Raw genomic sequence first — 25,314 nt, forward strand, 5'->3', positions numbered from 1 at the left:
ATTCGAAAAGCAAGGTTGAGCAAAAATACTGGAGATGGTGAGAGAGGAGAAAGAAATAATAATGGGAGAAGGAACTTTGACGACCGTGAGAGAGATCAAGATAATCAGGGGTGAAACCCCAACTACAAGGATCAGTCATCAATACGATCTTTGAAGGACCGACTGTGGCTGACCCTTCTAAGAACTCAGGGAAGGCTTATGCAGGAGAAGTCATGCACATAGTTGGAGAAGCCCCGAAAAGACCAAGATTGAAGTAACAATGGCATTTGATGACTCTGATTTAGAGGGGGTCAAGTTTCCCCATGATAATTCTCTGATCATAACATCTATCAGAGGAAACAGCCCGGTATAGAGAGTACTTGTAGACAATGGGGCGTCAGTGGATGTTTTACCTATGATACCTTTATAAGGATGTGATACAACGATTCTTAATTAACCCTGACTGATATGCCGATCTATGGGTTTGCTGGAGTCGAGTGTCCCGTTAAAGGGATAATTAAACTACCTTTAACAATGGGCCAGTAGCTGAGGCAAGCTACGCAAATGTTGAATTTTGTGGTGGTTAAGGCTGGATCAACATATAATGTAGTCATGGCAAAGACGGATATACATGTCTTCAAAGAAGTCCCTTCATCCTACCATTCAATGATCAAGTTTCCAACTAGGGATGTAATAAGAGAAGAAAGGGGAGACCAGAAAATGGCAGGAAGTTGTTATGTAGCCTCGCTAGGGTAGATGGAGCCGGGGGCGGGTTCTACCCATTGAAGATATGGATGCTCGTGAAAATGATTAGAAACGAGGAAAACCGGGAGATGATTTGATCATGATTCCTTTGGTTCATAAAGATCCTGAAAAGGTAACTTTCATTAGAGCGTCACTAGAAGAACCCCTTAAAAGGGAGTTAATAAGGTTCTTGCAAGAAAATAGTGATGTATTTGCATGGTCGGCAAAAGATATGCTCCGTATTGATTCTGAGTTGATCACCCATAAATTAAATGTGGATCACAATCGGAACACTGTAAAGAAAAAGAAAAGGAGTTTTGCCCCTAAAAGGCAGGAAGCTTTCAAACAAGAAGTTGAGAAGCCCTTAGAGGTTGATTTAATTGAGGAGATACAGATTCCCGAATGGTTGGAAACTCCCGTGATGGTGAAGAAGGCTTATGGAAAGTGGAGAATTTGTGTTGACTTCACTGATCTGAATGATGCATGCCCTAAGGATTATTTTCCTCTTATAAGAATAGACACTTTGATAGACGCCACCGCGGGGCACGAGATGCTGATTTCATGGATGGATTCAGTGAATATAATAAGATGAAGATGCATATGAATGACATCCCAAAGTATCATTCATCACTGACTTTGGTGTTTTTTGCTATCTTATTATGATATTTGGTCTCAAGAATGCAGGAGCCACATACCAAAAGTTGGTGAATAAGATTTTTAAGGAGCTTATTGGAAAATTGTGGAGGTTTACGTAGATGGCATATTAGTCAAGATCCTCGTAAAAGACAGATCATGTATCCCATTTGAGGGAAGCCTTTCAGGTTTTGAGATATCACAAAATGATTGAATCCCGCCAAGTGCGCTTTTGGAGTGGGATCTGGAAAAGTTTTAGGATTGATGGTCTCCAAGAGGGGAATTGAGGCCAATCCTGATAAAATAAAGTCCATCTTAGACATGGAACCTCCATATTCTGTAAAAGATGTTCAGAAACTCACTGGAAGGATTGTTGTTTTAGGACGGTTCACCTTCAAATCTGGAGACAAGTGTTTTCCATTCTTCAAGGATTTTAAGAAATTAAAAGACTTTTCATGGACTAATGAAAGTCAAATGGCATTTGAGGAGTTAAAGAAATAAATCATTCAAGCCCCTTTGTTGGCCAAGCCAGTCTTGGATGAAAATTTGTACTTATATTTGGTTATTTCTGAAAATGCCTTGAGTGCCGTGTTGGTAAAGGAGGCTTAAAGTCCAGAAACCCATATACTATGTCAGCAAGATTCTACATGGGGCTAAGTTGAACTATTCCACTATAGAAAAGTTTGCTTTAGCATTGGTTATGGCCCCAAGAAAGTTGCGTCCTTACTTTCAAGCTCAAAATATTGAGGTATTAACAAATCAGCCTTTGAGGAATATCATTCACATTCCTAAAGCCAGTGGAAGGCTAATCAAATGGGCCATTAAGCTTGAGATATTTGATATTAAGTGTAAGCCTAGAACGGCGATCAAAGCTCGGGCTTTGGTTGACTTCATGGTTGAATGTACCATCGCCAACCAAGAAGTCGGGGGACAGGAAGATACATCCCAATACGTGGATAGAGAGAAGAAGATTGAGAACAAGGAGTTTTGGGTGCTCTATTATGATGAGGCATCAAAAGAAAATTTAAGTGGAGTTGGATTGGTTTTGCAAAGTCCCGATGGATTCCTTATTGAATATGCCATGAAGTTAGATTTCCCTACTACGAATAATGAGGCAGAGTATGAAGTCTTGATAGCTGGACTGGGCATAGTGGGGACACTGGGAGTCAAAAACTTGAAAGTTTGTGGAGACTCGAAACTTGTGGTGTCCCAGGTCAATGGAGAATTTAAGGCCAGAGATGAAACCATAGCCAGGTATGTACGGCTTGTAAGAGCTATAATGACTCAGTTTGACGAATGTCACGTTGTATACATCCCAAGAGAGGAAAATTATAAGGCAGATATACTGTCTAAGTTTGCCTTTTCAAAGATTGATAATAGTTCTGGAAGTGTGTACTTCCATATTTTGAAGAAACGGAGCACTGATGTTAAGTTGGTTGCCCCTATTAGGCTTGGGGAGTCTTGGATTGACCCCCATCAAGGCTCACCTTCAGAATAGGTGGCTCCCTAGTGATGCAATGGAGGCAGGAAGGATGTCTGTGCAAGCCTTGAGGTATTATTTGATCGACGGGATTCTATACAAGAGATCCTTTGTGATTCCCTACTTAAGGTGCCTCAGACCCGATGAAGCTCGATTAGCTTTGGAAGAAATACATGAAGGCATATGTTGCCAACATTTGGGGGGCAGAGCCCTAGCTCACAAGATTACTCGTTTAGACTTCTATTGGCCAGAGATGATGGTTGATGTTAAAGACTGTATGAAAGGTGTGATCGCTGCCAAAAGCACGCTCTAATAATTAGGAAACCACCTGAAATGTGGACTTCTATAAACTCCCATTCTTTTTTTATGTGGGGGATGGATATTCTTGGACCTTTCCCGATGGCCATCTCCCAGAGGAAGTTTTTGATAGTGGCTATTGATTACTTTACTTAGTGAATCGAAGCCAAACCTTTGGCCAAGATCATAACCAAACAAGTTACTCAATTCCTGTAGAAAAGTATAATGTGTAGATATGAGATTTCTCATATCCTGGTAACTGATAACAGAACACATTTCGATAATGAATAATTCAAGAAGTATTGCGGGAAAAATGAAATTGAGCTGCGGTTCACTTCTATCGCCCACCCTCAGGCTAATGGGCATGAAGAAGTAGCAAACTGAATTATTTTATATGGATTGAAGAAGAGGATTGAAAAGTCCAGGAATAATTGGGTAGATGAAATACTTCCAATACTGTGGGCATATATGACCATGTGCAGGGTCACAACGGGAGCAACGCCATTTTTGTTGGCATATGGGGCTGAAGTGTTTGTCCCTGTGGAAATATCATATTCATCTCCTAGGATCCAAGCTTATAATGCTGAAGAAAATGATGAAAGGCAGAAGTTAGCCTTAGACTTAATCGATGAAGTTCGGGATCAAGCCCATGCTAAGATCGTGGAATACCAGAAAAATGTTTCTTTTTATTACAACTTGAGGGTGAAAGAAATATTCTTTAAGAAAGGAGACTTGGTTCTATGGAAAGTTGAAGCATCTGTAGTAGGACAGAAAGGAAAGCTAGATCCAAACTGGGAAGGGTCGTACAAAGTCAAAAGTGTTCAAGGACGAGGATCCTATAAGTTAGAGACAATGGAAGGAGAAGAAGTACCAAAAACTTGGCATTTACGGAATTTGATGACTTATTACATATAGTTCCCTTATTGAAGGGGTAAAACCATGAGCTTTGGCTCTTTAGAATTTATATTCCAGTTTATTAAGTTAATAAGGTTCAGAGAAACCATGAGCTTTGGCTCCTTAGGAATTATATTCCAGTTCCTTAAGATTTGTATTCTAGTTTATTATGTTTTTTTATTCCAATCTGTAATGATTCCATTTAATATGAAAGGGTTGGACCTATTTAAAAGGTTTTGAAAGACAAAGTTATGATTGTTAAGATAAGTCTCTTCTATCAACTCAGAAAGTTGTGAAAATCAACAAAGGCAAACTTAAAGCAAGAAATACACAAAGTTTTTAATAAGTATTTTACATACTTTTATTATAATAAAGGAAAATAATAAAAAGTCTAAGTGGCTGCTTTGGAAGGCTCAGGCTCTTCGGACTCCTCTTCCGGGCCGCTCTCAGAACTTCCTTCAATTCCGCTCCCGGAACAGCCCTTTGTGGTTTTCTCGGAAGTTTCCTCGGTTGGCCCGTCAGATATATCCTCAGATGTCTCCTCAGACACCTCTTGTGAGGTTTTCTTCGGAAGATCTTCAGTTCTAGCCGTTTTGCTCGCATGCTCAATTTCTTCTTCAAAAGAAGACACCTCCACGCTAGAGTTTGATTCAACTTCTTTTCTCTTTTTGCCTTTATCCGCGACAGGCGCCCTAGACCAGAAAGCTCTTAAATCAGGAGAATGTGTAAAGCGGTATTTTTTTCAAATAAGATCCCCAACCCTTTCGGTAAAGCCTCTGAGGTTAGAAACCCTGAGAGGGCATGGGAAGGTTCAGCCTCGAGCATTTTGGGATACTCGACATGAATAGCCTCGACCGCAGCATCCCAACCTTCCTTGTAACTCATTGGATGAGTAAGGGGGTCATTCTCCTCCATCAAGCTCTTGAACTCAGGGGTGTCCATCCAAGCGTCGAACCTTTTTTCTTTTTCGTCATCTAAGATGAAGATTCTTGATCGGGCTCCAATTCGGAAGTGGAGGAAGCCAACTGAGCTTGAAGGACTTTTATTTGTTCTTTGGCCTTCTAGATCCTTGTCGGTATTTATGTAAGACACCTTCCAATCCTTGGCTTGGTGTAATGCACCTTGAAAATGTGCGTTGACCTACAAAAATATGCAACAAACCTAAGGCAAAAAATTTCGAAGAAGTAAAGCAAGAAATAAATTAAAGTAAGAAATTACTGTGGCTAAAGCCTGAGCACCAAATAGCTCATTTGATTATAAGTCCTGTTGAAGGACGAAATCCTTTTAATCGACAGGAGAAATAGATTGAAGCGACCACTCTTCGGCCAGCTTAGTACTCCTAATAATGGCGTCTTTTCCCTGTATATTCCATGCGGGTTGAAAAAAAGCCCCAGGATTTTTCTTGGCCCTTAGAGGTTGGTTGGGGCCTTCTTCATCTCCTTATGCCCCCACCTGAGTTAAGAACTCAATAGGGCTGAGCAAAACCGAACCGAAACCGAAAAACCGAACCGAACCGTGCTAATTCGGTTCGGTTCGGTCCTAAATTTTTCAGAAATTCGGTCTATTCGGTCCGGACCGAATAGACCGAATTAAAATTCGGTTCGGTTCGGTTCTTTTCACAAATATTTCGGTCCGGACCGAATAGACCGAATAGACCAAATCATAAATACTATAATTTTGTATTATATATATTTTACATATATCTTAAAAATTATAATCAAAATTTTTAATTTGTAATTATATTTATGGAGTATTAGAACTCTACATATCACATTACTTTAATTATATTTTAAAATTTATAATTTGTGATTTAATTTATAATGCAATTTTATTTTTGAAAAAAATTTCGGTCTATTCGGTCCAAAACCGGACCGAACCGAATTATTTCGGTTCGGTCTGGTCCATAATATAACTTCGGTCCGGTTCGGTCCAAGAAAAAATGACTATTCGGTTTTTCGGTCTATTCGGTTCGGTCCGGTTTTGGACCGAACCGACCGAATGCTCAGCCCTAAAGCGATCCTCCAGGCGAGGATCCTTGAAAGCCTTCACAGCCCTCTTCATTCTTGTGGTTTCTAGGTCCTTGGGCTTTATCACCTCCACAATTTTTTCAGCCGCTGCATGGAAAAGTAAGGAACAATTAAAGATAGAAAGGTAGTTAAACTAAGTACTTAACAATAAATTAAGGCTGAAAATTACTTTTCATCGAGACCGGAGAAAGTCCGTGCTCAACAAGGACTGTTTCTTTTATAAGGTCCCGTGGGACGTCCCGTTATCCTTGGTGAGCTTGGTGAGGATATAAAAAGTCGTCGTCTCTTCCTCGGATAGAGAAATATCGGTGGGACTCCCATCGACCATTTGGCCAAAGGAGGAGCGGAACAGGGTTCCCCAGTCTCCTCCCTATCAGTCCAAATAGACGATTTCTGTAACGCCCCCAAATCCAGGGTCAGAGGATTTGGTCGTCACTATAAAACCTCAATCCAAATTAACCTGTTAAATCATAATGCAAATGTCAGCGGAAGATATTTAGCATCTATGACCCCAAACTAATCCAAGATCTTTTAAGGTTACAGTTCTAGAAACAAGAATTCCAAATTCCATAAATAATTTTCACTTCCTTTTAAAACTCTTTTCAACAAATTTCAATTCAATATAACTTTACACAATAGAATAACACAATTATAATATAATACAATATAAGCAACTCTACATAATAGAACTTATACTAGTCCGCAAACCCTGGACCAACCACCTTCCATATAGCTTCTTTTTTGCTTCCTTGAATTACGCGGCTAAACAGCGCAAGCTAATCCTCACCGGAGGTTAAATTTAAAAATAGGCAAGTATGAGCGAAAGAAATGCTCAGCAAGTTCAGTATAATATATATAGGGTCTTTTTGATATAAAACTGACGTTTGCAATAGAGCAGAACCTTTAAAATCATAATTGCTGAATCAAAAAATTTTAGTTGAGGAATCCCAGAATTGGTTCCTTAATTGTATTCAAAACCCTTTTGATATTTTCAAGCGAAATGCTTCAGCAATACTTTGAATCTTGACGAGTATAAAACTCGTAAAACTGTGTTTACGGAAATATCATAAACAATAATAATATGAAATAATGATTATGGACTGAATCACAACCTTTATTCAAAACCGAACTCTTGATATTAATACTCATTTTATTGTCATATCAAATTAGATATCAATACGAACTTTGATGCTCACAACATTCCATACTGAAGTCAACATCAATCATCTATACTAATACCACCTTTGATATTTAACAACAATGTAAGTATCATCATAAATCGGATCTGAATCAAAACCACATTTCACCTTATTATACAAAACCAACACTTGATAAACCATTCCTTATAAGATTATCAAAATCATTATAATAATTTAGATTGGAATCCTTAAACGACGGTGTGTTGCCGCTGGTGATCAGCCGCGGAGCAAAACCGGTATGCCGAAGCATATCCAACTAAACAAAGGGGTACCCAAGGTACATATCGGCCTAGCAAGGTGTTATATCCCGTATAACACATAGCTCACGCTGGACCGCCACCACGGCCTCTTACGCAACAATTCAATCTTAAAAACAATTTATTGAAAGGGGTCATAATACTCGACACCCTTATAAACTTTTATTCCCCCATTCACTTGGGTAGGAATACTTGCAAAACCAAATTATTTTCCTCAAAATCCAAAAAATTTATAAATCCATTAATGATAAGTAAAAACATTTAACTATTCTGAACATAGAATATCAGAAGAGTATTTGCATGATAAATATTTAATTCAGCGATATGTAAAACATTTATCTATTTTGAATTGAGCATAGGGAAAGCAATACTTGCATAATAGGATTCAAAAGAAATATCACTTGAATAATAAGTGATGATAGGGGTACTTGCCTTTGGGTTTTTAGCAATTAGTCACACTCGCAATGACACATCTATTTTGACATTCGGTCTCAAAACATCACCGTCTTTTACTTCGCTAAATCTCTGATATGTTGCTCATGTAGTGCTGCAACCCAATATTCCATACTATTCAATTCTAGTCTTCATCCATTCCATGTGGTCCTGATCGTCTTGAGAGACTCGTATCTATAATTAAAAGATAAAACTTTAATCGTCTAAACGATAATTAATCGACGAATTACGCGTCAAAACCCTATTGTCTACCCATACGATAGCCCGCACATAATTAAAACAGTCAAGAACAAGACCCTGGAACCACACACACACACACATAATTCATTTAGCATGTACACACATAATCCATGTATCACATAATTCATATCACACATAACTCAGTTTCTTAAAAGGTATGTATCGGTATTTTTAAAATCAAAATAGGGACAAAATATGACTTTTTAGTCACTACGTGACTCATAATTGATTTTTAAAAACAAGTGACCTTTTGATACAAAAGGATTTATGTCTCGAAAGTATTTTTAATGAAAGCGGAATATTTTTCTGAGTCTATATGCGTTTGTTTCGTATTAAACGGACAAACGATCTATTTTCTACGAATAAAATAAAATAATTCAATTAATAATGATATTAATTGATTATATTTTTTATTTTTTTTAAATACCCAAATATAAAAGCTCAAAATAATTTCAGAATATTATTTGGCTCAATTACAAATAATTACACTTCATTCAACTATTTACAAATAAAATTAATTGATGAAATAAATTAATCCATTAATTAAATGAATAAATAATTAATCAAAATAAATTATAAATAATTGAATTAAATTATGATTTTCGAAAATAATAAAAGATATTAATTTGAAATTTAAATAAATATGTTTGAAAAAATTTGAAATAATGTCTTTGTAAAACGGACTTTTTCTGGGGTCATAACCCCTCAAAATCAATCCCAAACAACACAATCCAACTATACTATAATAAAATTTATAAATTTAAAACACACAATAATTTATATTTGCACGTATAAACACGCCATAAACAAAAAACACGGCCACCTAAACAAAAATTCGGACCAAAGTGACTTATCCAACAACTTCTAAAAATTACGAAATAAATATATAAACACTAACATGCTATAATATACACAAGTATGAAAGCGAAGTTTCAAAATCGTTACCCAAAATAAATTCTAATCAGCCCGAAGAGAATATCTGATGTCCGGAAAATATCTCCAGAAAAATCCGAGATTAATAGTCATACACATACATACGCTGAAATACCATGTGGAGTAATCAACACCATCAAATACCTCTCCTGTGTCTCGCTTCTGTCTCTCTCTATTGTATATATTTATTTTATTTTTAATTTTTAAAAATTAATAACTTACAAACCGTACATCCAAATTTCAATTGTTATATATACATATGATCAGTGCTTCGATATATAAGGGGAAGAGGGGAGCGCCTGGTGCCAGGTAGGGGGGTTTGGCCGGGTAGATTAGTATTCTACGCGTTTTTTTTCCTTGTCCTTGTCCTTTCTTTTCTTTTTTTTTGTTTCTTTATCTTTTCTCCTGCATTGCCATGCATCAATAAATTTTTGAGAATTAAACACGTGTCCAATTACTTGACACACACACTTGTGTGTCCCGATTTCGTCCCGCATTCGCAATTTAAGGATATACTTTACTGATAATTAAATCAAAATAATTCCAAATTAATTTTAAAATTCCCAAAATAATAAAAAACTAATAAAATAAAAATTTCATAATTTTTAAAACATTTTTGAATTGTGCAACATACCCGCATTCTACGATTTAACGAACAAATTTGCGAGTGAAACTAACTCGAAAAATTACCGAAATACTTCAAAAATTCTCAAAATATTTAAAAACTAATCAAATAAAATTTTCATAAATCGCGTGTCATATCCGTATGTTACGATTTAACGAACAAACATGCGGGTGAATATAATCCGAAAAATTACAAAAATAGTTTTAAAATTCTCGAAATAATTAAAATCTAGTAATATAAAATTTTCATAATTTTTAAAACATTTTTGAATTGCGCATTGTATCTGTATTTTACGTTTTAACGAACAAATGTGCGGATAAATATAATCCGAAAATTTTCCAAAACAATTTTCAAATTCTCGAAATATTCAAATACTAATAATATATAAATTTCATAATTTTTGAAATATTTTTGAATTTAACATTGAACCCGCATTTAAATACAATCTGAAAAATCATGCAGAGCTAAATATTTGGCAAAATATTACTTTCTAAATTTTATAAATTCCTATAAATAATTATTGAAATTATAAAACCATAAAAATAATTTTAAAGATAATTTAAATATTTATGAAAATAAATTTTCAATAAAATCACTTTTAAAGACAAAAACAAAATGACACGACTCAGTAATTAATAATACAAATAATCCTCAATCACAACTGAGTCACACACAATTAATATTACATACAACACATTGCTGACAGAGTATCAACTCAATCCCTAATATTACTAAACGAACTCAATTTACCGATATCAATAAAATGATCGGCTTTCAAATAAGCTTTTAAAAATAATACATTTAAGTAACTATTTTCAGAAATTAACAAAGATCGATACAACACTTAACAATTAGCAAATTACTATTTAATAATATAAACTCTCAAACAGGAATAAAATATCCACCATTTACTCCTTTCAAATCAGAAAAGCACATAAACATATTCAAATAATAATAAAAATAATCCTGAAAATACGGGATATCATAAATTCCTTCTTCCATTTCAAATTATTGTATGGAATGGACTTCCCATTGACAATTTGGGGGATTGTAGGGCGTTGGTTCAAAGAATTAACCTCCAAGCATTGGGAGGAAGTTGGCATGGACTAATTGGAACGTCAACAAGTAAAGTAGGGATGAAAGGGTGAAAGGGGATCTTGACACCAGCCCTGATCGTGTCCCTAAAAATGCAAAGCGCGTCCTTCCAAAGGCACACCCTGTCTATGGCACTAGTTTGGACCAATTTTTAGGGATTCTCGACCTTGTAAATGAGGTTCATCTTCTCTAACTCTTTCAAATTATAGAATGTGTTGATGTAATCAAACGCATCTAAATGAGCATCAGAAGGATACTCATCTCCCCTAGTATTGATCATATCGATCAGGGTGGAGTACCTCAAACGAATGGGAAATTCATTAAATTTCTTGGCCACATTCATCTTTTCCAATCGAAGAGCTTTCTTTTCTGCCATCTGAAAAATACAAGAATGCAAAAAATATGAATATATGAATATATGCATGTAAAGTGTAGAAAACATGCAGAAAATATGAATACATGCGTATAAAGTGCAGAAAACATGAATATAAGAAGAAACTACCGGAAAAAAGTTTAAAGATTTGAAGATCATTAACCGGAAACTGGAGATCTTTGATCGAAAAATTGGAAATCTGATCGCCGGAAATCGCCTCAAAGACTACAGAGAAGAGAGAAATTAAAGAAAGTAAAATGAGAGAATGATGAGAGGATTGTATTCCATTCACTTCTTTATATAGACGATTATAGAAGAAGATCCGTTTTTAGGCCCATAATCGTGGCCCGTGATAAAAAGCCCATTTTTAAAATATTCTATAAAATTCAGAAAAATTCTCAAAAGAAATCGAAGAAATTCTTTGACTATATTAAAATACTGGGCCAAGCCCAAAGCTCAACTCCAATTAAAATTTGGAAAAGGGCCAAGCCCAAATTCAATTAAAAATTGGAAATGGGCTAAACCCAAATCCAATTAGGGTTTGGAAAAAGGGGCAAGCCCAAAACCAATTAGGATTTGAAAAAGGGCCAAGCCCAAAGTCAATTAATTTTTGGAAAAAGGACCAAGCCCAAATTCAGTTAATTTTTGGAAAAAAGGCCAAGCCCAAATTCAGTTAAAATTTGGAAATGGGCCAAGCCCAAATCAAATTATGATAGGCATATCAAAGTTAAAGTGACCATAATTTCGACCATGAAACCTAGTCGAAATCTAGGTTGTGATTCCTAGTCGAGATCAATCGACTAGAGGCATGAAAATGATCATAATTTTGACCAGAAAACCCAATCGAAATCTATTCTGTGAGTTCTAGTCGAGATCAATCGACTAGAGCAATGAAACTAACCATAATTTTGACCAGGAAACCTAGTCGAAATCTAGGTCGTGAATCCTAATCGAGATCAATCGACTAGAGGCATGAAAATGACCATAATTTTGACCAGGAAACGTAGTCGAAATCTAGGTCGTGAGTCCTAATCGAGACCAATCAATTAGAGACATGAAAATTACCATAATTTAAACCAGGAAACCTAGTCGAAATCTAGGTTGTGAATCCTATTCGAGATCAATCGACTAGAGGCATGAAAATGACCATTATTTCGACCAGGAAACATTATCGAAATCTAGGTCGTAAGTCCTAGTCAAGATCAATCGACTAGAGGCATGAAAATGACCACAATTTTTACCAGGAAACCTAGTCAAAATCTAGGCTGTGAGTCCTAGTCAAGACCAATCGACTAGAGCCATAAAAATGACTATAATTTCGACCAAGATCCTAGTCGAGATCCAAGTCATGAATCTTGGTTGAAAATCTTTGACTAGGATGTAAAACCAGACCTTAATTTAGACCAGGATCCTAGTCGAATCCATGTCGTGAATCCTGGTCGAAAACCTTCGACTAGGATGTTAAAGCAGACAAATTTCGACCAGGATCCTAGTTGAAATCCAGGCCGCGAATGTTATTCCCTAACAATACAACAAGAATTATAGATGGGGGGTTAAATATAATTCTGGCCTTTTTTTGAGATTTATAAAAATGTTCTAACTCAATATATATATAAGTGTTTTGATTTATAAAGTGTGGAATAAAGAATTAAGTAAATCAAACACAAAGTAATGAAACACAAGTCTTTAAAACTTTCTGGTGGATTTGAATGTATCCACCAGATATATATATATATCGATTTGAGAACTCTGTGAAGCTCAAATTGGCTCACAGCTGCTTTACAAGTTGAACAAAAAAACTACTGAGAAATTCTTGATAAGTACAGCTTTTTCTATTTCTCTTCTAAATGTGTTTGCTTAGTTATTTGTTCTACTAGCTACTCTCAGTTTATATATCACCAAGTTTACATGGTAATAAGACAGTATAATAAAACAAAACTTATCAAGTCTAACTTCATGCTGCTTCATTACTCTATTCCAGCATCTTTGAAAATTTTCATAACTTGCATAGAAATGGTAATGCTTCGTTGTTCTCAATTTCCTGCTAAATAGGCTGCCACATTCCTTTTGCAAACACCCAACACATATGACTGTGTTGTCACTGTCAACGGATATTTGAATTATTCATTCGTCGAGTACATGCTTGTTATCCGTCGGATAGCTTTGTTGAACATCTGTCAGGTAGCTTTGTTGATCATCTGTCGGGTAGCTATTTGACACTTGACTCCATTTCATTTATGCAGAATTACAAGATATCTCATATCTACAATTAATCAACCTATTATGCATATCTACTAGTAGTCAACATGATTCATATACTACTATAGAATCTACAAAAAGTTGTTTGTAGAAATGTGCTACAATACTTATTATTACATAAGCTACTCACTCGATGGATATCAGTTATCATCCGTCGGGACTATATTGAATCATCCGTCAGGACTATATTTGATCATCCGTTGAGTGCTACAAAATTCACTAAGTTAAATCTACTAAGGTGTTTTGTTTAACTTATCATCAAGTTCACAACATATTCCTAACAATCTCCCCCAATTTATATCTACTGGAATTGTAGCCATAAATTAAGTGAAAGTTGATGATAACAAAACACCCTAAAACTACAGATTGAAAATAGTAGATAAAACTGATAAGTGCTGCAATATTTACTGAAAATTGAAATATACAAAGTATACAAAGAAATTTCTCATAATTATTATCAAGGTGCTCCTCTAGTCTGAGGAGATAAGTCTATTTCCTTGATTGTCTAGGTTTCTTTCCAAGTCTCCTGTTGTTCTCTTCTTTTGGGTTTTGGAGTTTTCTATGAAATTCAAGTTCATCAGCTTCTGAGAGATCTAGCATTTCTTGCATCTCCAATAGAGTCTCATTGCTAGAGATACTCAACTGGTCCTCCAATCTGAAGAATCTTCTAACTCCCTTTTCATCCCTGAATTCCATCAACCAATAAGGCCTCAAATGAACTCTCTTTCCTGTGAAGGGAATTGATAGAGTTTTTGGAAGTGCATCTTTGGCTCTATTACTCCTCAGCTCCTCAATCTTCTTTAGAACTAATCTTCTAGTAGTCACATGGTACCCAAAGTTCTTTTTGAATGATGAGTAAATCTTTATTAGAACAAATTGGGTTTTTAGAAGGATCCTGTGAAGTGGCCATATGATCTCTTTTCCTCCCTTGTATTTGAATACCAGTCTTTCAGGAAGATGTCTGTGAGCTTCAATTCCTCTAACTTCTTCCAATTCATCTAAGTAGCGGTTAATGTCAGAAAACTCTTTGATGTCACAGATGTACATCATATCTTTTTTGTTGACTGTGGATTAAGTTTTGACTAGGGTCTTGGATTTGAGAGTCACATGCTTCACTTTCTTGCTTGCTCTTGTCTTTGTCTTCTTTGTCTTGAAGATAAGAAAGTTCAGCTCAGGAATAGGCAAACTATCCCAGTCCACTGGCTCATCCTTTGGAATTATGGGCTCACCATGAATATTCCTAGTTGGATCCACCACCTTGATTTCTTCAAATACCACTGAGGGTTTTGATGTTTGAGTTGTAGTTGTGGACCTTTTAGGCATATTGTCTTCCATTTCTTCATCATTAAAGTCCAATTTTCTCTTGGAATGGAGCTTGTATCTAAATCTTCTTTTCTGATGTGGTTCATCTTGCATTTTCTGATCCTTAGGTTCAGCAATTACAGTTGGTTGTGCAGGAATTTCTGTTGTGGTTTTTACAGCTTGAAACTTGGCCAAGATAGCAGCTTGCTTCTTCTTTTGTTTAAGCTTTTTAGCATCCAGAGCAGCTTGCTTCTTTTCTTGCCTGATTCTTTCTTTCTCTTCCTTCTTAGCTTCCACAAATATGGGGTGTCCAGCCACCACACGAATTTCCTTACCATTTCTATAAATCTTGGCTAATCTCCTTTTGAATGTTGGATCTTTATAGAAGGCAATTGACCTAGCCAACAGCTTCTTCTCATCTAGCCTAGGTGTCTCATACACAGTATCCATAAGATTCTTGTCTAAAAACTTTGAGTAGTTTCTTTTAGGCTTCACGATGAGATCTGCTTTTAGAGATTTGATGAAAGATGTTTGGCCTTTCTCCAGATAATTCATACTCATTTCATTCACAGAAATATTCTTGACTTGAGAGTGATGAATGAATGTTTTGTATGGCTTCTGAATTAGCCCAAACTTTTATTAAATTTCTGCATCTATCTTTCTCCATTTTTCTATCAACTTCTTCTCAGCTGCTGCTACATCAATCTTTAGCAGTTTGTCATCTGTGTTTAATTTTGCTGCTGCCATATTTATGATGTCAATGCTGTCCATGACTGGTGGCTTTGGGAAAGTAATTGGTGGCACAATCACACTGCTGACTTGGATGTTTAGCACTTTCTGCTCCCCCTCACTCCTTGATTCCTCTTGACTGATTGGGACAATAGAGCTTTCTTTCTCCCCCTTTTTTTTATCAGCAAGTAGAGTAGAGGAAGAAGTTTGTGTTGCCACTACCTTTTGAAGCAAGTCTATTTGTTGTGCTTGATGTAGATGTATAGCTGTTAGAGAGGCTTCCATAGCAGTCATTCTGTTATCCAAGGAATCTACCTTAGTTGCAAGATCAGCGTTCTTCCTTAGCTGTCTTTTAATATCAATCATTGTGGCCTCTGAAAGTTTGGAATCTAATCTTTCAGAAATATCCTTCTTTACTTGATTGATCTCTGTCTTGATAGAAGTGATATCCTGGTTTTGTTGGAGGCCTTGGATTTGATACAGTTGCAGAGAATTTAGATGTGCCTGTAAGAGCTGCCTAGTGCCTGCATCTATTGTAGATTGAATAGCATTATGTATTTCTCAGATTTGATGAATGAGAGTGACCTTGAAATGTTAAAGATCACAGTCCTTGGAGAATGCCCATGAAGGAAGGCCAGATCTAGAGCTGGTGCCTGCTTCTTTCCCTATGTTTATGAGCTCCTCATTTTCACCATCATCTCCAAAGAAATCAGCAGATTCCCCAGTTCCATAGTCAACATCATCATCAGCTCTAGGTGGCATAGCTATGATGACATCCTTAGCTCTTTGCATTGATTGGGTGGTGTGCACCAAGTTCAGCATTCTTTCTGCATTTTCATTGCCCTTTCCAGCCAAAATTTGATATGCCGAAACAGGATGAGTAAATGCCTCAGCATCCAAAGAGATGGAACCTATAACAGCTTGATTATGCTGAGATAGTTTCTCTATATCTGCATCATTGGCATTCATTGATTCACTAGCAATAATGTCCATCCTTATTTCTCATGTACCTGCACTTCTCTCAATTTCCCTCTCTTTTTGCATCAAGGGCTCCCCTTGGCTCCCCACCCTCACACCCTCACCTTCACCATCTAAGGTGGGACTTCTCTCACTCACTTTTGCCAGTCCTGAAGAAATGGACTGCATTAGTTCACTCTTTTTCTCTCCTTTTCCTGGGAGCAACCCAGACTCTCACTCAATTCACTCCCTTCCCTCAGTCATAAGAGTGATTGTATTACCACTAAGTCTTCTGCACTTGTAAGAATTGAAGAAATTCGAAGTTGTGCAAAGACACCCGACGGATGAGGAATATCTATCGGGATAGTAGTTTGGCTATCCGACGGATGACTGCTGTTAGGCTTATCCGTCGGGATACAATCACTACTCGATGAATGACGAATATCCATCGGGATAGAAGAAATGAATGAGTTTGGAGTGGAGACTATTGTAGACTCTGTGCAGATTGATAATAATTTAGGCACAGAAGTCTCAAAAGACTCAGAAAGAAATGGCAAGTGAGCCAACAAATCATCTAAAAGATGATGCTCACTTGCTTGGATTTTTGGCTTCCCCGCAAGAGTTAAAGATGGAGAATTTGGAAGTGATGTATTTATCATGTCAACATCCAGTGAGTGTGTGGGAGAATTTGGTGTATCGGGTGCTTCAATTATAAGAGATTTTGGTTGTGACTCCACATTTATTGGAGCCACATCAGTATGACTTTGAGATGGTGCAGTGACTGGGTCTTTAGCACCAGTTTACACTGTGTGTGTGCCCTATGCATCCCCAAGGGTTTTTGATCTTTTCTTTCTAGCATAAGTTTGTGGTGAGCTACTGTCCCTACCCCTCTTGGCCTGTGCTCCTGGTTGGGAGCTTGTTTCAATAGTAGCATCCTTTTGGGAGGATGAAACTAGTAATGAGCTAATTTCCTTATTAATAACCACAGTTTGTTGGGAAACTGTGGTGTGGCTAGGTTTGGGTACACTCTTCTCACCAGCCTTATCCTTAAGGTTTTTTTAATTTTCACCCTGTCCCTCACCTTTCTCACCCACCTTCACACTCCCCTCTTTTTGTTTAGTGAATTTCGTAACTGGTTTCTTTTGAAAGAAACCAGAGGGGGCTTTCTTAGATTTGGATTTTGAAGTTTATGATTTAGTAGCTTGGGTAGGCATCTGTTTGGTCATTGACACAGATGTCATTGCTACATTTGAAGACAAAGAAATGTGTGAGGTTGGAAGAGTGGAGACAGTATAAATTACCTCACTTACCTGAGGTCCCTCCATTACTGGAAAATAGAAGAGGGGCACCTCTTTGTGGTGGTCTGCTCTATTAAAATCTGCAATTATTCTTCTTTCTTGAACCCAACAATTCAGCTTGTTGGTTGGGTTCTCAATCACAATGTTCTCAATGAGATGGTTAGTAAGCATCATGAAAAATCTAGCATAATAGACACTTTTACCTCTTTTATTGAGTTCTCCTAACTTAAATCCTAACTCAAACAAAACCAAGTCATTGAAATTGAAATACTTATCAGTAACTAGCATGTAAAGCATGTTAAGCATGGATATGTTGATAGAAACAAGTTACTAATTTTACCAGAAAACACTTTAGTTACCACATCACACAGATAGCTCCATTCTTTTCTAAGACCCAACCTCCTAATTTCACTTAATTTAGAGGTAGAGAGTGCATAGCCCATGGAATTTAGCATGTTAACTATATCAGTGTCTGTGTGGGGAGCAGTAACAGTATTATCAGGGATTCTAAAGCATGCTTTGACAATATCACTATATATGCAAAACTGCTTACCTTTAAGAGTAAAAGTAATGGTCTTGTCAGTTGAGTTGACACTGCAGTTGTCCATATCTCCTCTATAACCTCACAGTAGATAGTGGGAGATTCTAGCATAGCATAATCGAGTTTACAGCCTTTTACAAAATCCATCATTTTATGGTAATTTCCAGACTGTTGAATCTCCTTGTTCACTAGAGCTGTGAAGTTGTTCTTTTCATAGATGTACCCAGTTTGAGACATGATTTTGACGACTGGTACCATTGTTAGAGATTGAAATTTGCAGAGAGAGTGATTACTTTTGAGGAAGAAATAAGTTAGAGCAATTGAATCTTGAGAATGATAAAAGAGTAGAACAAAAATGAATTCTGCTTTTATACTATCTCAGAAATAAACTGTCAAAATTAATAAAGTAAAATAAAGTGATCAATAAAAATTACCCAAAATAGCCGTTTAAAGAATGAATACATTGTAAAAAATATGTCACTTATCCGTCGTGTCATGCTTACAAACTGTAAGTATACTCGATGGATAATGTTCAGAGTTATTACGGCTAGGATTGAGATAATTCGACGGATGAGGATAAATCAGTTATCCGTCGAGTTATAAAATACTCCATAAAAATAATTAATTTTTATTAACAATTAATATACCGACGAATGATCAAACTCGATGGATAATGAGCATCCGTCAGGATGTAAATTTTGACTTAGCCAAAATTTCATCCAAAGCAGAAAAATCAATTAAATTTCTGGCTGCATTATAACTTGCAAAATATCTGAAATAATTCAAGAATAATTAAGCATACCTAACTCACTTACCAACCTTGAAAAGGTGGATTCATCAAGTGTCTTGGTAAATATGTCTGCAAGCTGCTTTTCACTTGGAACAAAATGAAGTTCCACAGTACCATTCATCACATGTTCCCTTATGAAGTGGTACTTGATGTCTATGTGCTTTGTTCTTGAATGTTGCACTGGATTTTCAGTGATGGCAATTGCACTTGTGTTATCACAGAAAATGAGAATTCTATCCACTTGTAGACCATAGTCCAACAATTGGTTTTCATCCACAAAATCTGTGCACAGCAACTACCAGCAGCAATATATTCACCTTCAGCTGTAGAAGTAGAAACCGAATTTTGATTTTTACTGAACCAGGACACAAGCTTATTCCATAGAAATTGACAGGTTCCTGTTGTACTTTTTCTGTCTATTCTACAACCTGCATAATCTGCATCTGAATAACCAGTTAGATCAAAACCAGAATCTCTAGGGTACCAAATGCCAAGTTTTGGTGTTCCCTTGAGATATCTGAAAATTCTCTTTATAGCTACTAAGTGAGATTCTCTAGGATCAACCTGAAATCTAGCACAAAGATAAGTAGCAAACATTATATATGGCCTACTAGTTGTTAAGTACAGAAGTGAGCCAACCATGCCCCTATAGCTTGAAATATCCACAGACTTTTCAGTAGTTTTTAATTCAAGCTTAGTTGCAGTGGCCATGGGAGTTTTTGCAGATGTGCAATCCATTAGATCAAACTTCTTTAAAAGATCATGAATGTATTTAGTTTGACTAATGAATATTCCATCACTAACTTGCTTAACTTGTAAACCAAGAAAGTAAGTTAGTTCTCCCATCATGCTCATTTCATACTTACTTTGCATCAATTTGGTAAACTTTTTGCAAAGTTTTTCATCTGTAGAGCCAAAAATAATATCATCTACATAAATTTGAACAAGTATACTAGAGCCATTAACATTTCTAAAGAATAAAGTTTTATCAACACTACCTTTTGTGAAGTGGTTTTCCAAAAGAAACTTTGATAAAGTGTCATACCATGCCCTAGGTGCTTGCTTCAGTCCATAAAGTGCTTTCAAAAGATAGTAGACATGATTTGGGAAATTTGGATCTTCAAAACCAGGAGGCTGACTAACATAGACTTCCTCAGCCAAATCTCTATTTAGAAAAGCACTTTTGACATCCATTTGATAGACCTTGAAATTGGCATGAGCTGCATAGGCTAAGAAAATTCTGATGGTTTCAAGTCTTGCAGCAGGAGCAAAAGTTTCATCAAAATTTATTCCTTCTTGTTGACAATAGCCCTTAGCAACCAATCTAGCTTTGTTCCTTACTATTATGCCATTTTCATCCATCTTGTTTCTTAATACCCATTTGGTGTCAATTGGATCCTTTCCTTTGGGCTTGGGTACCAGCTTCCATACTTTATTCCTTTCAAATTGGTTTAGCTCCTCCTGCATAACTAAAATCCAATCAGGACCCAACAAAGCTTCTTCTACCTTCTTTGGTTCTTCCTTAGATAGGAAACTTCTATGTAGACATTCTTCTTGAGTTGCTCTCCTTGTTTAAACTCTAGAAGATGCATCACCAATGATGAGCTCAAAAGGGTGATCTTTAGTCCATTTTCTTTGTTGAGGTAGATTAGCTCTAAATGAAGAGGCCTCATTATTGTTTTGATGTGTGACTGAGTTTTGATTAATAGAAACTCCCCCTGAGTTTGTGAATCTTTGATTTGAGAAAGGGGAGCTTTCTGTAAGTGATCTATTCTGACTTTCAGCTTCTCTTAATGACCCGACGGATGGTGCACTTTGTGTTCCGATGGATGAAGCTGATTGTCTCCCGATGGATAAGGCAGATTGTTTCCCGACGGATGAAGCATTTTGCAACTCGACAGATGTTGAATTATGTGCTTCATTAGTTATAGATTTTTCTGCATTATCCTTATTCACTGTTTCTTGATCACTTTCATCATCACTGTCATCACTAACCATTTCCACATTTTCAAACTTGAGGCTTTCATGAGAATCTTCATCTTGCAGTCCTTCAATTTTTTATCATCAAACACAACATGTATTAATTCAATAACAATGTTGGTTCTAAGATTGTAGACTCTATATGCTTTTCCCACAACATATCCAACAAAAATTCTTTCATCTGCTTTAGCATCAAACTTCCCATGTTGATCAGTTTGATTCCTCAAGATAAAACATTTGCAGCCAAAGACATGAAGAAAATTTAGGGTTGGTTTCTTGTTCTTGAAAAATTGGTAGGGTGTCATACACTTTTCTTGATTAATCAAAGAAATATTCTGAGTGTAACAGGCACTATTCACAGCTTCAGCCCAAAAATATGTTGGTAACTTTGATTCTTCAAGCATTGTCCTTGCAACTTCAATAAGAGATATGTTCTTTCTTTCCACTACTCCATTTTGTTGTGGAGTTCTTGCTGAAAAAAACTCATGCATTATCCCATTCTCTTCACAAAATAATCTCATCACAGAATTCTTGAACTCAGTTCCATTGTCACTCCTGATTCTTCTTACTCTAAAATCAGGATGATTGTTGACTTGCCTTATGTGATTGATAATGATTTCACTAGCTTCATCTTTAGACTTTAGGAAATATGTCCAAGAGAACTTTGAGAAATAATCTACAATTACTAGGCAAAATCTTTTCCTTGAAATGGACAACACATTGACTGGTCCAAATAGATCCATGTGTAGCAATTTCAAAGGTTCTTCAATTGTTAAGTCAAGCTTCTTTCGGAATGATGCTTTAATCTGCTTTCCCTTTTGGCAGGCATCACATAATCCATCCTTTGAAAACTCCACTTGAGGAATTCCTCTTACCAGTTCTTTCTTGACAAGCTCATTCATGATCTTGAAGTTTAGATGGGACAGCTTTTTGTGCCATAGCCAACTTTCATCTTGACTTGCTTTACTGAGAAGACAAGTGACAGATTCTGCATTAGATGAGTTGAAGTCAGCTAGATACACATTTTCTTTTCTCACTCCAGTGAGAACCACTTTGTTGCTTCTTTTGTTTGTCACAACACAGGCTTCTGAATTGAAGGTTACTGAATTGCCCTTATCACAAAGCTGGCTGATACTCAACAAATTGTGCTTGAGACCATCCACTAGGGCAACCTCTTCAATGATGATATTGTCTTTTGAAATCAAGCCATATCCCACAGTTTAACCCTTGCTGTCATCTCCAAAGGTAATACTTGGGTCAGCTCCTTCCTTGAACTCAGTGAGCAGGGTAGAATCTCCAGTCATGTGCCTTGAGCAACCACTATCCAGATACTAAATATTCTTTACATTTCCCTACATACATCAAAACCAAATTAAGTTGATTTTGGTACCCAAGTTTCCTTGGGTCCTGCCTTGTTAGCTTTCTTCTTTGGTTTCTTAGGTTTGATCTCATTTGACTTGGGAATTTCTGATTCATCCTTAGTCATTTGAGTTGGACCTTTGAAACCAGTCATTAAAACAGAATTATCATGCACATTTTGATTAACAGGAAAAGGCATGTTGTTTGCAAACATGTTATTCCAGTAAGGCATGCTAAATGACATTTGAGGCATACTAAATGCAGCATAATAAGGATTAGGTGCAAATGGCATATTAGAAATTTGTCCATTCATATTCTGAGTAGACATAACATTCATAGGCATGGTAGGCATAGCAGTTATGTTAGGAAAAGAGGGAGGCATAGACACAGGAGTAGGCATGGCAAGTTTTCAGTTAACAGACAGATGATTAACACTACCACACTTAACACAGATTTTTATTGGTGCATATTTATTAGGTGTGTTGTAATAACCCCAAAATTTTTGAACTTTTAGTAACCCTTATAAATAGTGTTTTGCTAATTATGCTGAATAAGAAAACTTTCCATGCCACACTATGTAGGGGTTCTTCTATTGTTATTCTGAGATCTTATTAGTACTTTATATGAGATATAAGTGTATGTAAAGATCGTCAGAATCCAAATTCGAACACTTTGATTTTTTCCCAAAAATCCACCAGATATCGAAAGAATTGAGTATAAGGGAACGGGATAAAAAGGATTTAAATTCAATGATTATAAGAGAGGATCATAAAAGGAATATAATGTATTGAGAAAGGTAAAGGAAACCCAAGTAATAAGACCCCGGGTATGATCCCTCAAACGATAAACGAAAACGAAAGTTAAGCGAACCGTATAACAGATCAGGGGTCATTAGCTAAGTAATTAGGAGCAAATAAAAGAGGTTAGTGAGGATGATGTCATCAAACCAATAAGAAGAGGACAAGCATGGGAAGATGCCATAGGATTGATGACCTAAGCATGACTAAAAAGGGAAGGAGGTGTGGTTGATTTCAAGCCACACAAAAATCACCATGGTTAAAAGGTAATTAATTAAAACAAAAGGCAAAAACAACCAACAACAAATCATAACACCAAAACACAAAGTTGACTTTCATTTTGGAGAACAAAAGCTCTCGGCCTCTTTTTCATTTCAAGAAGAAAAAAAAAACCAAAATCCAAGTTCCAAGCTTCATTAACTGGTGAGTTAATTATCTAAGATTCCTTATGCATAGATATAGCTATCCTATACGTTTAAGCTTCAAATTCCTTCACAATCTCTTCCTAAAATTCATGGAAGAAGAGGGTGAATAGTTTTTTTCAAGAACTTAAAATTTTGTTCTTGAGTTTTTGTTTAGATTAAGCTTTGGTAAGGACTTTCAAGGGTGATTCCAAGCTCCTTAGTTACTTTTACTCACCAAGGAATGTATAATCTCTTAACCTAGCATTGTTATTGAATATTAAGAGCTTATTATGAGTAGTATAGTTCATGAGAAGCATGGTGTTTGAATATGTAGAGATTAGTTGGTTTTGTGATATTTTTGGAGTTGTAAATCTTGGTTATTAATTAATGAACTTAAGAATAGTTTTAGTTCATGTTTGAGATTAATATAAAATTAGAAAACTTGAGGTGTTGGGGCTGTTGTAGTGATGTATGGATGGAGTTTGGTTGTATGGTTGAATTGTGATTGATTTGTGGTTGATTTGGAGTAGAATAAAAATTAGTAATCGCGTAAACATAGCCGTCGTAATGTCCGATTTACTTTAGACTGTTTTGTTCTTAACATCAGGACCTGAGAACTCACTGTTAGGTTCTGACAATTGCCATGATTAGATAGTTCATGTTACGAACTTCGTTTTGATATGTGGTTCGTTTGAATCCGATCTACGGTTTAGGAGAAACGACCGTTTTAAGTAACGGCATTTCGCGAACGAACCATTATCACTCGCCTTACTTTGAAACATAGGTTAAAGACCTTAAAAGACTTATTGGAGTATGAAACATTTATGTTAAGTGTATTATGCAGTTGGTAAGGCGCTCGCAAAAGAATCGCCTTAAAACCCTTAATGGTTAATTTATTAAAAATGGTGGAGCCGAGGGTACTCGAGCGACTTAAGTGAATCGTTAAGCGCAAAAGCGAACGTTAGGGTCTTTTTAATTCCAACTTATATGTTGTTTATAGGTTACCAGACTCATCCCAGGACTTTTACCACCCCTAGTCGCTCAGGCAAGTTTTCTACCTGTTATACTGTTGTTGTGATGTATACATATGTATATGCATTATCTTGTGATAGATGCATGATGGTTAATTAGCAAATCTTGCGATATATTAGAGCATGTGATATGGTATATATGCATGTCTGTTTCGTAATCTTCATATATATCTGTTAATTCAAATGCTTATTAGTTGCATAATACCTATGCTAGAGATAAGCAGTAGTTGTGTATACCCTTAGTATAAGGGACCCAAAGGTGGATATTTTCTAAAACCGGGAGTCGATGTTTCCGAGTATATTATATATTTATATATTTATATATATATAGTTATAGTTTTCAAAACTATTAATCGAATAAGGTTTATTCGATAACTTTATTTTTATTAACGAATATTATTTGAATATTCATTCGACGACATATGACTCCGTTTATTTTATTCAAGGAATATTATTTGAATATTCATTTAAGGGCATATAACTCCGTTTATTTTATTAATGAATATTATTTTGAATATTCATTCGAGAACATATGACTCCGTTTATTTTAGTTAATGAATATTATTTTCGAATATTCATTCGAGGACTTATGACTCCGCTTAATTACTAAATAATATTCTTTATTTTATTAAAGAATA

The 25,314-nt window shown here is 36.1% G+C and overlaps 2 protein-coding genes across 2 annotated transcripts; both read left to right on the forward strand.

The window, feature by feature from the left end:
- The first annotated feature begins 2,056 nt into the window (after positions 1 to 2,056).
- LOC141719494 (uncharacterized) lies at positions 2,057 to 2,854 on the forward strand. The gene has a single exon (XM_074521878.1). It carries the CDS (start codon positions 2,057 to 2,059, stop codon positions 2,852 to 2,854), a length of 798 nt encoding a protein of 265 aa, XP_074377979.1.
- Positions 2,855 to 2,873: 19 nt separating this feature from the next.
- Positions 2,874 to 4,048, forward strand: LOC141719495 (uncharacterized). Its single transcript, XM_074521879.1, has 2 exons — positions 2,874 to 2,908; positions 3,616 to 4,048. Exons 1-2 carry the CDS (start codon positions 2,874 to 2,876, stop codon positions 4,046 to 4,048), a joined length of 468 nt encoding a protein of 155 aa, XP_074377980.1.
- The last annotated feature ends 21,266 nt before the right edge of the window (positions 4,049 to 25,314 follow it).

The sequence above is a fragment of the Apium graveolens genome, chromosome 4 (genome assembly GCF_009905375.1).
Source record: "Apium graveolens cultivar Ventura chromosome 4, ASM990537v1, whole genome shotgun sequence".
NCBI classification, from domain to species: Eukaryota; Viridiplantae; Streptophyta; class Magnoliopsida; order Apiales; family Apiaceae; genus Apium; species Apium graveolens.

Bases quoted from the DNA above. Each gene is read 5' to 3' on its own strand.
- LOC141719494 (XM_074521878.1), top strand. From the start codon at position 2,057: ATGGCCCCAAGAAAGTTGCGTCCTTACTTTCAAGCTCAAAATATTGAG.
- LOC141719495 (XM_074521879.1), top strand. From the start codon at position 2,874: ATGGAGGCAGGAAGGATGTCTGTGCAAGCCTTGAG. The intron at 2,909-3,615 runs GTATTATTTGAT...GACCATGTGCAG, and splicing joins ATGTCTGTGCAAGCCTTGAG to GGTCACAACGGGAGCAACGC.